The sequence below is a fragment of the Micropterus salmoides genome, unplaced genomic scaffold (genome assembly GCF_014851395.1).
Source record: "Micropterus salmoides isolate LMB-PRFRI ecotype aquatic unplaced genomic scaffold, ASM1485139v1 Ms_hic_scaffold_5, whole genome shotgun sequence".
NCBI lineage: Eukaryota > Metazoa > Chordata > Actinopteri > Centrarchiformes > Centrarchidae > Micropterus > Micropterus salmoides.
The window spans coordinates 6,847,683-6,863,579 of NW_024044237.1; the positions used below are offsets into that span (position 1 = coordinate 6,847,683).

At 40.0% G+C, this 15,897-nt stretch overlaps 1 protein-coding gene across 1 annotated transcript in view; it reads right to left on the reverse strand.

Annotated features, from left to right (window-relative positions):
- The window catches only part of LOC119889140 (GDNF family receptor alpha-4-like), a 123,552-nt gene that overhangs the window by 19,617 nt on the left and 88,038 nt on the right, over window positions 1-15,897 (reverse strand). Inside the window, exons 4-7 of the mRNA XM_038700010.1 lie at window positions 11,373-11,727; window positions 7,138-7,247; window positions 4,231-4,365; window positions 1,837-1,973 (exon numbers count right to left, since the gene is read on the reverse strand). Coding sequence (XP_038555938.1) covers window positions 1,837-1,973; window positions 4,231-4,365; window positions 7,138-7,247; window positions 11,373-11,727 — 737 coding nt within the window. The remainder of the gene's footprint in view (window positions 1-1,836; window positions 1,974-4,230; window positions 4,366-7,137; window positions 7,248-11,372; window positions 11,728-15,897) is intronic.

The window sequence follows — 15,897 nt, forward strand, 5'->3', positions numbered from 1 at the left end:
GTCCAACGCAAATACCTCATGGCATCCCCGTCAGCCTCAGCTCTACTCTAGAGCTAATTAATATGTTAGAAAGCTATCATTTGCTAAACTAAGAATTTGGTATTTCTTTATTGGATAAATTCTCCTGGTGGTAGTGCTATACAACAGTCTAAGTTACAACCGTAATTCCAATGAAGTTGGGACATTGTGCAAAACTTAAATACAAACAGAATACAATGATTTGCAAATCCTTTTCAACCTATGTTCAATTGAACACACCACAAAGACAAGATATTTAATGTTCAAACTGATAAACTTTGTTTTTTGCAAATATTCACTCACTTTGAATTTGATGCCTGCAACACGTTCCAAAACAGCTGAGACGGGTACGTGTTTACCACTTTGTTACATCACCTTTCCTTTTAACAACACTCAGTAAGCGTTTGGGAACTGAGGACACTAATTGTTGAAGCTTTGTAGGTGGAATTCTTTTCCAATCTTGCTTGATATACAACTTCAGTTGCTCAACAGTCTCCGTTGTCGTATTTCGTGCTTCATAATGAGCCACACATTTTCAATGGGAGACAGGTCTGGACTGCAGGCAGGCCGGGCTGGTACTCTTTTACTTTGAAGCCACGCATTTGTAACACGTGCAGAATGTGGCTTGGCATTGTCTTGCTGAAATAAACAGGGACGTCCCTGAAAAAGACGTTGCTTCGATGGCAGCATATGTTGCTCCAAAACCTGTATGTACCTTTCAGCATTAATGGGGCCTTCACAGATGTGCAAGTTACCCATGCCATGGGCACTAACGCCCCCCCATACCATCACAGATGCTGGCTTTTGTACTTCGCGCTGATAACAATCCGGATGGTCCTTTTCCTCTTTGGCCCGGAGGACACGACGTCCATAATTTCCAAAAACAATTTCAAATGTGGACTCGTCAGACCACAGCACACTTTGTGTCCATCTCAAAGGAGCTCGGGCCCAGAGAACCCGGCGGCGTTTCTGGGTGTTGTTGATATATGGCTTTCGCTTTGCATGTTAGAGTTTTAACTTGCACTTGTAGTGATGAACTGTGTTAACTGACAATGGTTTTCTGATGTGTTCCTGAGCCCATGTGGTAATATCCTTTACACATTGATGTCGGTTTTTAATGCCGTGCCGCATGAGGGATCGAAGGTCACATGCATGCAATGTTGGTTTTCGGCCTTGCCGCATACGTGCAGAGATTTCTCCAGATTCTCTGAATCTTTTGATGATATTATGGAGCCTAGATGATGAAATCCCTAAATTCCTTGCAATTGTACGTTAAGAAACGTTCTTATTCTACAGCAACTTTGAAACTGCTACCAAAATCTATGTCCAAGTAGTCCAAAACATTACACCTCACAAACTGTTAAAATATTCAAAATTATTCTATGGTTAGTTCAAAGTTGTTGTTTTTTGCTTTGAAAACTTTTCTTCATAACTACGTTAAAATGGTCAGACAGAGAACATATGGTAGGCTACTTGTGGTAAATTGAATCCACATGTGTTGAAATTTCAAAGATTTGGTATATATGTAAAGAAAATGTTTAAACACAAACTCCACATTATGTTTTGTCACAATCCAAAAGGAGCAAGTGAATATAAAGTTCTGAGCTTGCAAGAAAAAAGCAGGTAAACGCTAAAAATAATAAACTGATAAAAAAGCCCCAGCAATGGAGATAAAACAAATATATTAAATAAACAACATAGGCTGCCGTGTGACAGTGAAAAGATGGGCTCAAACCAAAGATAATAAAAAATGCCTTGGGATAAAAGTCTGAAAGGTAATTTAAAATGTGAAGGCGTGATGAGCTGAATTGTACTCACAACGTTGTTGTGTTCAGGCAGGTGGTTGTTGCTCAGCAGCTCATCCTCCTGAACCAGCGGGGAAGGTCTGGGAGCAGGATGGGGGGTGATGTCTGCAGGCAGGGAGCCGGGGCTCCCCATCCAACTGATAGAGTTGCCTGCATGGAGACACAGTCCCATCACTGCTTTTGTGTGTGTGTGTGTGTGTGTGTGTGTGTTTGTGTGTGTGTGTGTGTGAGTGGGTGTGAACATATCTATTTGGCAGCTTTATTGTTTGAGCTGGCAGCAGCTTGATAAATCACTGAGCTTTATGGGAAGTGCATTGACGCATCGACCCAGGCTTTAGTGTTTGGACATACGGGCTCAGTGTGTATCGACAGCCTTATTGACAGCTGCTGTGCCTGAGTGACACCTGGAGGTCTTTACCCTAGGGCTCCTCTCCGCACACCTCTTGATTCTTGCAGAAGCCTAATGCTGCAGATACAGGCTGTAAAACTCTTATGAATGCTAAGGCTGTAACAATTAAATAGGTAGAGCCAGCCACCCAGACAGATTCAGCAGATATTGTGTCAAAGACATTTTTTCATGTATTTCCTTTAATTTGTTTGTCTCAGAGTATCTTTGATGGTGACATATGCATTCTATTTTCATAATTCTGGTTTAAATGTGACTTCATTCCAAATAATCCTCAAAATTCGAAATACTCAAGTGCTTTGGGGTAAAAAGAATCTGAAACAACATCCAGGGCATCATGGGATGGTAACATATTCCATAAAACCACAGGAAATAATTATAGATTATAATAATAATTCATATATTTCTTAGGATATTTCTTAATAGAAATATTGGTTGCACAAAACTAACTTTACTTTATTGCTGGGTATTAAAAGTAAATAGCACATTTTAGAAATCCACTTTACTGGAACAATAATTAACCTGAGGAGTCACTGCAGCCTCTCAGACCAGAGGATGCTGGATCATATAGGCTATGGATATAGGCCATTTAAAAATAATAAAAAACAAAGCAGGTCCCTCCCAAAATTATAACTAATTGTGTATTCATAACAGCAGCAATGAGTATGATTTTTACAGTACATAACATTTCTTAATGTCACAGGCGGAAATAGAAAAAACATGACACAGCATGTTATATTAATATGCGAAATCTACATTGATTACAGCGGTTGACTTCAGTCTTCTGGCTGGCTACCGGAGCGCTTTTGCCCCCTGGCTGCGTGCGAATCCAGTAGTGTATACAAGAAACCCGTCTATACACATAGCTTTTAATTAAATTTTGCCTACAGAGCCCCAGTAACCCACCAACTTTCCTGTCCTGGATTACTATCTGGCCCCAGGATTGTATACATACATGCAACAGTTACTCACATAATCACTCAATCAATCATTTTCATAGCAAAATAAAAGTGCAAGAATGTTTTTTGCAGTAATGCTTTACATTGAGTAGAATTGAGAGCTTTTACTTTGAAAAATTCTGAATGACATTAAAAAGAGTCTGTAGCCTGCTTGACACACCTCTGAAATAGCCATCAGAAAATGTGATTCCCCTAAATTTCCTCTGCCTGGAGATAATGGGGAAATGAAAAGGCGTCCCTGGGTTGAGGGATGCGAATGAAACACTGAAACACTGACACTACAGCAAATGCTTTATTGTGAGCATGTGAAACAGTTGCTTCATAATCAAATTGTTGAAAAGGGGGAAAAATGCCATTCTTCCAACATGGGATTGAACATGCAACCTTCTAGGTGACAGGCCTGCACTTTACCAACTGAGCTAACCAAAAACTATTACATTTAGTTTAAATATTGTGCCTCATGCTCTCACCCACCATCTACAAGATCAAGAAGAAGGACAAACCGCACTCTGTAGCGCTGTTTGTCCGTTTTGGGCTACTGTAGAAACAACATGGCGACGTCCATTTAAGGGGGACCCGCGGTTGTGTAGATAAAAAATGGCTCATTCTAAGGTAATAAAAACATAATGGTTCATTATGTAAGGTCTTTATACACCACTGAGAACAAAGTTATAAAACATAGTTATGTATCTTATATCGCATTTCTTTCTATATCCTCAGAAATATTACACACTGAACCTTTAGGGAATTTTGTTGTGATATTGTGCTATAATGGTGCACAGTCCCAAACAAATGAGCAATTAATCAAGTTATTAAAATCAAACTGACGCACTATGAACCAAGGGCTTTGTTAGCCACTGGCGGTCTGGGGCAGTTGTCCACTTTGACCAGGTAACCCAGCTTGGTATGAAAGACGTTTTATGCAGCCAACACATCTACTACTACATGGGATCTGGTCCAGCTCAGATAAATTACTGCACTGACCAAATAGAGTATATAAAAAGAGCTACATTGGAAACATGCAAATAGACTGTAGACTCACGCAGGCAGCTGTTGTGGGTGAACATGCGCTGCAGTCTCAGACATTCCTGCCACTGGTTGCCACTGCCCTCACAGTTGCACCACAGTGACACATCTGCAGAGCTGTTACCGATGTAGTTGGGTGTCATCATGGTACCTACAGGTCAGAGAGGTGAAAGTTGGCAAATACACTTTTACTTTGATTTTAATTCATCTGGGGGTTTTCTTCCTTTTATTTTACAGTTATTCAGAAATGTAAACACAATTGTTAGAAACAAATTAGGCCATGGTCAAAAAGACTGGAAGCATCTACTGGTTTCTACACTGCATTTCACTTTGATTTGTGAGAAAATCAGTTAAATTGTATTATGGCACGAAACAGAGAGAGGATACTGTTCTTTAACTTCAAAGAAAGCCGAAGCATAGCCTGTAGAAAAACGTGATGTAGATCCTGTGACATTTCCTAAGAGAGCTGAAGGGACATTTTGAAGTCTGGAGTTGGTGTTTTTCTTCATAATGCCATCTTCGCCATTTTTAGAGCCAAACATACCAAATGTTGACAATATGCTGAAATAGCAAACACCATAGCTGAGTGCGACACACAAAACAATACCACTTTTAAGTCAGTTCAACTGTTTGATTTTCTTTCCTAGAAGAAATAGTGAAAATCAATACTTCATTCATTTTGAAGCTTGGACTGGAAGACGATTGGCCTAGCTTAGTATAAAGAAAGGAAGCTGGGGAAAATAAATGGTCTGTACATATAAAGCACCTTTCTAGTCTAGACTCAAAGCGTTTTACACTACATTACATTCACCACTTTTACGTGCCTTCATACACTGATGGAGAGAGGCTAAGGTGCCTCTGCCATCAGAAACAAAAGTAAACAGAACAACACATTCTCACTCCCGAATCGTCACATATTGTCGCTTGGTCAAGGCCCTTTGGCGTCATTTATTAACGCCCTGTGTAACCCTTTAGCGTCATTTTTTGACTCTTCAGGCTTCATGTAACGTCCGGTTAGACTTTCAAAATAAAATGCTAGCATTTCGAAACATCGCCATTTTGAAACTGCACGTTATTAAAGTTGAAAGTGAAGTTGCAGTTTGTTTAGGTTAAGGTTAGGAAAAGATCATGGTTTGGGTTAAAATAACTATGTATGTCAGTTAACACATAAGTTAACAAATGTTACTTGTGTAACTTATGGAATTTATGTAACTTGCCTTAAATAAACATATTAAATTTTTGCTTCACACGAGGCACAAACACCCTTTTCTGGTTCAAAGTCCGGGTTCTGGCCCTCCATTCACCCCAACCACCTCCTTATTCAGTTTTTTCTGTTAAATATCATATACCTAACTTTTTTAACATACTGAGCAGCTAGTTGGAGAGAAGTTGATTACTGGCCAGGCATGGCTACACGTTTTGACAAATAAATGCAGGTGTCAAATGGTTTTAATAGAGTTTTTGGGATGTATGAGTTTAGTGATTGAAACAAATAAAATCCCAGACTAATAATTTTAATTAAATTAAATAAAATTTAATTATTCTTATTCTTATTCTTACTACTACTACTAATAATAATAGTACTTTTGTAATTACGCAAACGGGGTTTGTGGGGGGATAAGATCAAAGTAATTGGTAAAAAAAATAGAGGAGGAGAGAGGGGAAGGAAGTTAACTAAGGAATGCAATCTTGAAAAGGTGGGTTTTCAGGGCCTGTTAGAAAGATGGCATGGAGTTAGGCTGTCGGATGTGGCTAGGGAGGGTGTTCCAGAGGGAGGGTGGTGCAAGGGAAAAGACCCTGTCACTTCAGGACCGTCGCTTTGTCCAGATGGTTTTTAAAGTTGCTGCCTTCGCAGACCTGAGGCAACATGTGGAGGTGTGGCAGGGGAAGAGGTCAGAAAGGTAGAGAGGGGCCAGGTTGTTTAAGGCTTTGTAGGTGATGAGTAGAAGTTTAAAGTGGATCCTGTATTTAACCAGGAGCCAGTGGAGGCTGTGAAGGATGGGGGTGATCTGATCTCTGCAACGGGTCGAATTGAGCATGCTGGCAGCAGAGTTCTGGACGTATTGAAGTTTATTGAAGATTTTGTTAGGTGAACTGTAGAGGATGCTGTTACAGTAGTCTGGAAGTAATGAGGGCATGTATGAGTATTTCTGCAGCAGTAAAAGTCAAGGAGGGTCAGAGGCGGGCGATGTTCTTTAGGTGGAAGTTTCTGTGACTGGGTTGAGATGGGGCAGGAAGGAGAGGCTGGGGTCAAAGATGATTCCAAGATTGAAATCCTGGGTGGAGGGGGTGACAATGGAGCCATCGATGTTGAGTAAAAAGGTCAGGGTGGAGCTGGTGAGGGTGTTAGGGCTGATGACGAGGATTTCAGTAGTTTCAATGGCCATTTTGATATCGCTTGTCCACCAAAAAATACTTTAGTATTTCATATTCAAGGTTCTTATAAAAAAAGATTCTCAGAAATCTTCAATTTACTGCTTTTTTTAAAAGTTAAGTTTTTTTCTTAGCCCAATTTTCCATAAGTTGAAAAAACACCAATAACTTTTGACATGAAAAATTTCAAGAACCGTTAATCCTTTTCAGTTATGTTCTGTCAGATATTTGCAGTATTTACTGTGATCCACACCTCAACTCTCATTAATGTTATAACTCAGCTACATTATTTTACACAGTAAGACAATTAGGAGTTGATAGCTAAGTAGCGAAGACATAAGACGTATTAGTCTAGACTTGCTAATTTGACAATTTGTTGATGCATGAAAGATATAATTTTCATACACCTATTTATTGATCGGTATTTGACAGCATGAAGTAAAATATATAATCCATAGTTCAAATGGCCAAAGACTCTATCTCCAAAATTTCAGGAAACTCTGTATTAGGATTTTCAAAATGTCCCCCCACTTGCCCCTGAAGCCCATACCGATGAGTCCAGTGTAGGCTCGGAGGCACAGGCCTGCAGAATCTTTCAGACAACCGCTGGCCGTCTGAGGAGATGGCTGGCAGTTATTAAGGAAATCAGCCAGTCTGGACCTGGCAACAACACAAACAACAGCTCAACATCAAACACAAGAAGTGGGCAGAATATCTGGAAATATATGTTAGGGTTTTAAGTCCCATACCAATGTTTTTAAAAAATATAGTATTAACACATTTTACTACTTGTAAATGTTGCCTTTTGTCTTTCCTCTCATTATTACTTTTTTCTTGATACTTGATTTTTCTTTTGTACCAGGTGTTAAATGTTAAATATCCTTAAATTTGTATCAAGTATCACTATTTCCTCTATACATTAAACATTTCAAGTGTAAAACCTAAAAAACATCAATTAAACCTTCATAGCAAAAAAAGAGGATTACTATATTTAAGTAAATAAATCATATTATCATATATCATCAGATTACATCATCAAAAAGGCCCAGTAACACCAGCATTTAAAATAGTGACATTTTGGTGGACACAGAGTGAGATAGTGAGATATACAAAGAGTTCAGCCGACCGGACTATATAACTCTTTGGTTTAAGGAATTTCTCTCTTTTAACGATGTGTGGCAAGACCATGACATCAAGGAAAGGACAGGATTGACTCCATAAAAGCACAATAAAACATGGTCAATATGAAAGTATGAGAGTTTCCTTAAACATTAAAAGCGCTGTTGACCCTTTTCGCACACAGCTTCACAGTTGGCTTCAAATTTGCATCAATGATGGTTCCCTGGTATTTATAAGATTTCACATACTCGATGGTCTGACAGTTAAATAAAGTGTCTTCGCTCATGTGAGTTTTCCAACTAAAATCGTTGAGCATGTCTTTAGTTTTAATCATGTTTCGTGAGGTTTGAGTCCTTCACCAGTGTCCAAACTGATCAACGACAGGACCGTGGCTGGTATCATGAATCAGACTTACAACAACAGAGTCATCTGCATACTTTACAATACTTCTGTTATCATTTCTGCTCTGACACATATTTTATAATGAATGAATAACAAAGATGACCACATACACCCTGGTGGGGAATCTGTGGAACTACACTTCCGGTCAGACAAAATACAATCTACCCACACTCTCTCTGTCCTGTTAGTTAAAAGGATCCTTCTGGTTACAATATGGGGTTGGATCATGTTAAAAGCAAGCAAATAAAAGTCTGGCATGATTCCTGTTACCGTCCAGATGTCTAAAAAGCATGTTAAGCATCCACCACTCCTCTGCGAAATCTATGCAAACTGCAAAGGATCCAGTGCATGTTCAGTGTGCCTCAAAATCCCTGACCTGAGCAGTTTCTCAAAGATTTTCATTAAAATGGAGGTCAGAGCAACGGGCCTAAAATCATTTAGCATGGTAGGACAACTGGATTTAGGAACAGGGACTAATTATATATATATATATCTTCTTCATCTTCCTTGTCCTCACCCTCGGGTTTCACACAGACAAATAGAAGAAGTGGCTGATATCAAGAAATCCTACCAGTAGCTGGAAAAGGATGGACTGAAGGACAGCACAGAAGCACTAAGAACAGGCACTCAGTACAAGATCAATAGAGGCTGGGGTCTACCACACCAGGCAGGACCCCAGGTGCACACTGTGCAAGGATGCCACTGAGACTGTACAGTACATAACAGCAGTGTGTAAGATGCAGGCAGGAAGTGCATACATGGAACGCCGTAACCAGGTAGCTGTCATTGTGTACAGGAACATCTGCCATGAGTATGGTCTGGAAGTCTCAAGGTCAAAATGGAAGACACCTCCTAAGGTAGTTGAGAATGACTGAGCCAAGATCCTGTGGGACTTCAAGATCCAGACTGACAAAGTGGTGATGGCTAACCAACCAGACATCGTGTTGATCGACAAACAGCAGAAGAAGGCTGCGGTGATAGATGTGGAAATCCCAAGCGATAACAGCATCAAGAAGAAGGAGCACGAGAAGCTTGAGAAATACCAAGGGCTGAAAGAGGAGCTAGAAAATATGTGGAAAGTAAGAGCAATGGTGGTGCCAGTGGTAATCGGAGCGTTGGGGGCTGTGACCCCCAAACTGGGAGAGTGGCTACAGCAGATTCCAGGTAAAACATCAGAGGTCTCTGTCCAGAAGAGTGCAGTCCTAGGAACAGCTAAGATACTGCGCAGAACCCTCAAACTCCCAGGCCTCTGGTAGAGGACCCGAGCTTTTATTGTGTGTGTGTTAATTACTCTTATCTTGTTTTTTGTATTATTCTTTACACTTGTTAAAGCACTTTGTAACTTGTTTTTGAAAAGTGCTCTACAAATAAGGATTATTATTATTATAATTACGATTAGGAAACACTGTGGGTAATCATTTGGCCACTGATGATACACATTTTTAGCCAGCACCACATTAGTCCAAATATTTTTCAAGTCAACACAATTTTGTTTTTATAAATATAGACACATACTGTCCTGTATACAGGTGCTGGTCATATAATTAGAATATCATCAAAAAGTTGATTTATTTCAGTAATTCCATTCAAAAAGTGAAACTTGTATAATGTATAAATTTATTCCACACAGACTGATATATTTCAAGTGTTCATTCCTTTTAATTTTGATGATTATAACTGACAACTAATGAAAAATTAGAGAAAATTAGAATATTGTGAAAATGTTCAATATTGAAGACACCTGGTGCCACACTCTAATCAGCTAATTAACTCAAAACACCTGCAAAGGCCTTTAAATGGTCTCTCAGTCTAGTTCTGTAGGCTACACAATCATGGGGAAGACCGCTGACTTGACAGCTGTCCAAAAGACGACCATTGACATTTTGCACAAGGAGGGCAAGACACAAAAGGTCATTGCTAAAGAGGCTGGCTGTTCACAGAGCTCTGTGTCCAAGCACATTAATAGAGAGGCGAAGGGAAGGAAAAGATGTGGTAGAAAAAAGTGTACAAGCAATAGGGATAACCGCACCCTGGAGAGGATTGTGAAACAAAACCCATTCAAAAATGGGGGGGAGATTCACAAAGAGTGGACTGTAGCTGGAGTCAGTGCTTCAAGAACCACCACGCACAGACGTATGCAAGACATGGGTTTCAGCTGTCGCATTCCTTGTGTCAAGACACTCTTGAACAAGACACAGCGTCAGAAGCGTCTCGCCTGGGCTAAAGACAAAAAGGACTGGACTGCTGCTGAGTGGTCCAAAGTTATGTTCTCTGATGAAAGTAAATTTTGCATTTCCTTTGGAAATCAAGGTCCCAGAGTCTGGAGGAAGAGAGGAGAGGCACAGAATCCACGTTGCTTGAAGTCCAGTGTAAAGTTTCCACAGTCAGTGATGGTTTGGGGTGCCATGTCATCTGCTGGCGTTGGTCCACTGTGTTTTCTGAGGTCCAAGGTCAGCGCAGCCGTCCACCAGGAAGTTTTAGAGCACTTCATGCTTCCTGCTGCTGACCAACTTTATGGAGATGCAGATTTCATTTTCCAACAGGACTTGGCACCTGCACACAGTGCCAAAGCTACCAGTACCTGGTTTAAGGACCATGGTATCCCTCTTCTTAATTGGCCAGCAAACTCGCCTGACCTTAACCCTATAGAAAATCTATGGGCTATTGTGAAGCGGAAAATGCGATACGCCAGACCCAACAATGCGGAAGAGCTGAAGGCCACTATCAGAGCAACCTGGGCTCTCATAACACCTGAGCAGTGCCACAGACTGATCGACTCCATGCCACGCCGCATTGCTGCAGTAATTCAGCCAAAAGGAGCCCCAACTAAGTATTGAGTGCTGTACATGCTCATACTTTTCATGTTCATACTTTTCAGTTGGCCAACATTTCTAAAAATCCTTTTTTTTGTATTGGTCTTAAGTAATATTCTAATTTTCGGAGATACTGAAATTCGGGATTTTCATTAGTTGTCAGTTTTAATCATCACAATTAAATGAAATAAACATTTGAAATATATCAGTCTGTGTGTAGTGAATGAATATAATATCCATATTTCACTTTTTGAATGGAATTACTGAAATAAATCAACTTTTTGATGATATTCTAATTATATGACCTGCACCTGTACAAGCTATGCCACTTAACATTGCTATCAATTCTACAATAAATATGTAATCAAACTGCCCCATATAATGCCAGTTTCTAGCCATTTTACATTTGATAATTAGCTAACAGTATCAATATCTGAGTTTCATGTCTAACCTGCAGAGGTCATCTCGACGGCAGAAGCTTTGCTGGTGGAGGCAGTTAGGTTGCAGACCCTCCATCTCCTGGTAGGAGCAGGAGGGTACGATGGTTTTCCTCCTCCTCTCACCACACAGGGTGGTGGTGCAAGGGCAGAACAGAACACCCAGGCTGTACTCCTCAGGCACCCGCTCTAGGAAGCGGCGCAGGGCTCGGTGGCACTTGTGCTGGTTGCATCGGTTGGTCCCGGGTACCATCTTAGTGCAGGCCAGGACATACTCTGATCGCAGAGAACCACACTTCTCGTACAGGCCACAGTCCTGTGCTGCCTTAAGGCACTGGTTCTCATCATCCAATTGCATGAAAGACGAGGCTGAGGGGGTAAGGAAAAGTCAAATTAGCCAAAAGTTGTGAAGAGGGAAAAAGAAGTGCCAAGCCTATACAAAATATAAATTATACCTATTAGTTTTTAATCTGTGAGTTGCAGCAGGAATTGTAGACTATGGTGATAGTGAGTTCCAAAACTTTTATTCCTATTGGTTTGAATTTGAAAATATTTTGATGTATAATTACCATTCATATGATGTCAAAATAATCCCGACTAATCCCGAGAATTCACTTATTGCCTGAAGGCAAACAACAACTCGGAAAATCAGTGAGAATTTTGGTACACGACTTGCCAGGTTGAAGTCCTACTACACAGAAACATGGCAGATAAAACGCTTTTTATTAATTTAGGAAGTGAATATACATTTTTACTCACGTGTTTTGTAATATGGTAGCTTATTAGGATGTAGTTGTAACTGTTGTCAATGTAATGTGATTTGGCGCTATATAAATAAAATTGAATTGAATTGAATTGTAGAGTGACCTAGATTAGTTATTTATTAGCATTAACCCTGATAACAGGTAAAGCAATATTTTTGTGGTTTTAAGTAACATATCTGCACCTGGAGTTTTTGGCTTGTTGGCATCCATTGAGGAAATTTGTAATTATCTTCACGTGTTCTTGTTGTGGGCTAATTCTTTATTATGTATTTTATGGACTCTTCTTTTTTATTTATTTTTTTTTAATTGTTTTTTTTGTTTGTTTGTTTTTAACCTTTATTTTAAGAATTCCATTGAGAGATTTTATCTGTAATATGATTAAGATGTAAAGGTACAACTGCACATAAGGCCCATTGTAATAAAAACAAATGGAGCCTCTTCTGCGGGTTACGCCTCTTGCATTCTGTCGGCACTGCATTGTCAATTGGCATTTGGATGGTCGTTTTTATTTATTTATTTTGGGGCATCTGTTGGTTGGGTCGGGGTCTTTCGCGTTTGCATCGCGGTGCATCTGGGAGTCTTTGTTTTTTGATTTTGATTATATTTTTCTTTCTCCCACCCCTATTGGCTACTGGGGTTCTTGCCTGCCTGTTGCTGGGGTAAGTGTGGCCCAGTCGTGGCATCCCACTCTCACTAGCAACTACATTCTTTAACAGGCTTATGCGGACACACATGTACCCACACACATACAGACACATTCACCCACACGTTACTTATTTAAATTAATTATTTTTCCAGCTCTCGTGGCTGTGCTGTGTTGCTTATTTAGTGTGCTGGACTGTTTCTTGTTTTAATTTTTCTCTTAGTTGTCTTACTATGTCAGCTGTTTATTGCTGCCGTTCGGCTCGTTGTCTTTTACTATTATTATTATTTTTATTGTTTGTTTTTGTTTGTTGTTGTTTTCTCCTCCCCAAGCCCCCCTCTCTGTTCTATTACAGGTTTCGTTGCTTTCTGCAATTGGTGTTTCCCACAGCTTTTCCTTGTTGTCCCCACCATCCATCCCCCTTCTCTTACAGGTCTTGTCCTTTCTCTGTGCTGTCTGTTTGTGCCCCCCCATCCCCGTGTCTGCCCCCCTGTCCGGCCCGGTGACAAATCAATACATAATTAAATAAATAATAAAACAGACAAAGGAGTATATTAATACTCTCTTGTTAAAGTCAAATCGTTGGTCAGATCTGTCTGGCACAATATGGTATCCAGCTCATCATACTCTATACCAGGCTGCTGGGCAGGACAGGTTTAAAAGAAAACAAAAAACAAAAAAACTAATGGAGCCAGCGGAGAGGGGTAATAATCTGAGAAAAAATTTTTTTTTCCAATGTTAAGCTACAAGTAAAAAACTTTTCTGTATATTCTCTGACATTACAGTCACACATTTATGAGAGAAAATTCACTTTGCAAGGCTGCAGCATCACACACACCTCTGCCATGCATTAGGCATGCGGTGGAAAGTTATATTAGACTTTGCAATCGGATTTAGCAGTGAGGAAATCCTCGTTTAGCCCATAATCACCAGCCTATTTCATCATGTATCTCAGAGACTTTGCCATGAATTGGGCGTATTCAGAATAAAACACCAGAGTGATTTGGATTTTTTGCACTTTTAATTTAAGGGAATTTCAGATTTTGTAAATTTGTCACTTTCAATTGTAATTTTCTTCTCGGTTTTTTAACCCTCACCCCTGGCTCCATATGTTTTGGACATAAAATAGTAAATTTAAATATGTGAAAACACATAATTCATTTATAGCCTACAGATGGGCTACATCTCAGAAACCGGCCCGTTACCTACAGTATTAAATTAAGATCTTCTCACCGAGGCTGCAGGGCTCGTTGCACCCGACATCACAAAGTTACTCCTGAAGTTACCTGCATAAGCCAGTTGCCTCACTTTGTAGTACAGGCCACAGGTCTGTTCAGTCTGTCTTACCATCCTGTTTCCCACTCTGCCTGCCTGTGTGTCTGTTCTGCCAAAGGGGGTAAGCCAGAGATCGGACAGTGAAGCCGACCAAAGCCTGCATGGAGGGATCCATGTAGGCCCAAAAATGACGTCAAAACCCTGTGACACCCCGTCGCACATGAGAGATGTAACCGTATTGATTAGATTTTCAACTCTCTGTGAATCTAAAAAAACTCTTCAGCCATCAGTGACGCTTCGTTGATGTTTGGCAGGTGAGCCTCGTAGGTGGGCTGATTAAACACTGACGATGTGAGTCAGACAAACACTCTTGGCGCAGCTATGCAGCTACTAGAATTACAGTGTTTCTGCTGTTCCTTTACGTCATTAAACCACGGTTTTGCTGCGCCATCATGCACAGCAGATACTGGTGCGGACAGGAAGTAGCCCTTTAGTAGTATTTTATTGGTCCAAAACTGGCCTCACTGCTCTCCATTCAAATCTGCGGGGTGGTTTCGTCCAGTAATATACTGTCTATGGTTCTGCCTAATTAGCCCCTCATGTCTTTCATCTGTGCACTCCCTCCCAGCTTGTTTGCCCTATTATTTAAGTCCTCCGTTCTGTTCTGTCTTTGTTGTGCTCTCGTTGTAAGTTGAGTGTTCTGCCTGTTTCTGTGTTCTTTGGATTATCCTGCTCTGTTGCACCATGTAACCGACTGTTACATGTTATGGATTTAGTTACGTTTCTTGGAATGCTGCCTTGGTTTGGACTTTGCCTTTTGTTACTGTTGAAAACAGATGGTTCAATCTCTCTCCTTTTTTTAAGTGAGAAACACATCTATTCATTGTCCAGACCACACTACAGGACGCAGTTATGTTTAAACAATTTTAGAATGAAAAACAAAAAAACAAATTTACAACTCATACAGTATAAAATAGAACACACTCCTTAGAACACACTATACAGGACAAAGGATGTTCAGAATGGGTCTCATGCAGTCAAACATTTGCCTAAACTGCTCAGGTAACATCTGATAGTTACATGCATGCTATGTGGCAATGTGCACCTGTCCAAAAGTTCTGGCAGAAGATATGTGAAGAGCTATCAATTTGGCTAAGGTACCCCGTCCCAGTTTGCCCATCACTGCCCTATGCATCACCAAGGCCAAAAATTTAAGTATCACCCAATATAGGAAACTACCTTGCCAGCTGCTTGTTGAGAGAAACCAGCTCCTCTCTACCAGCAGCAGAGAGAGGAGGAGAAGTAACAACTGACTGAGTGATGTCTTCTTTCTAAACTTTACTCAGTATTTTGATGTCAGGAATATAGTTTATTTTACATGTTCCATTTGTTTCCAGTGAGATATTGATTTTATAAAGTGACTTTGCTGCTGTAAACTTTACTTTTGTTGCTGCTCTGAAAACACAAATTTGATTACTGTTCTCAATTTATTTTTTTTCAATAACGTTTTTAAAAGGCAATTATTTAGTAATGAAAAACCAATAAGATTATAGATAAAGAACAGAACAAATAAATAGTGTTAATAAATGTATCAATAAAACCCTAATATAAAATAAATACAATATAAATGGCAGTAGGTAAAGACAAAGTTTATGATAATTTATCACTCATGGTTAAAGCGGACCTATTATGCTGCATTTCCAGCCCTATACTGTAGTTCTGTGACTCCTGTATGGCACTTTTGCATGATTCAAAGTTCAAAAATGTATTTTCTATCTTATACTGGCTCTTCATGTTGGCCCTCATTTCAGCATCTGTCTGTAAAAAGCTGTTTATGCTTCGTTTCTTTGAGACCCC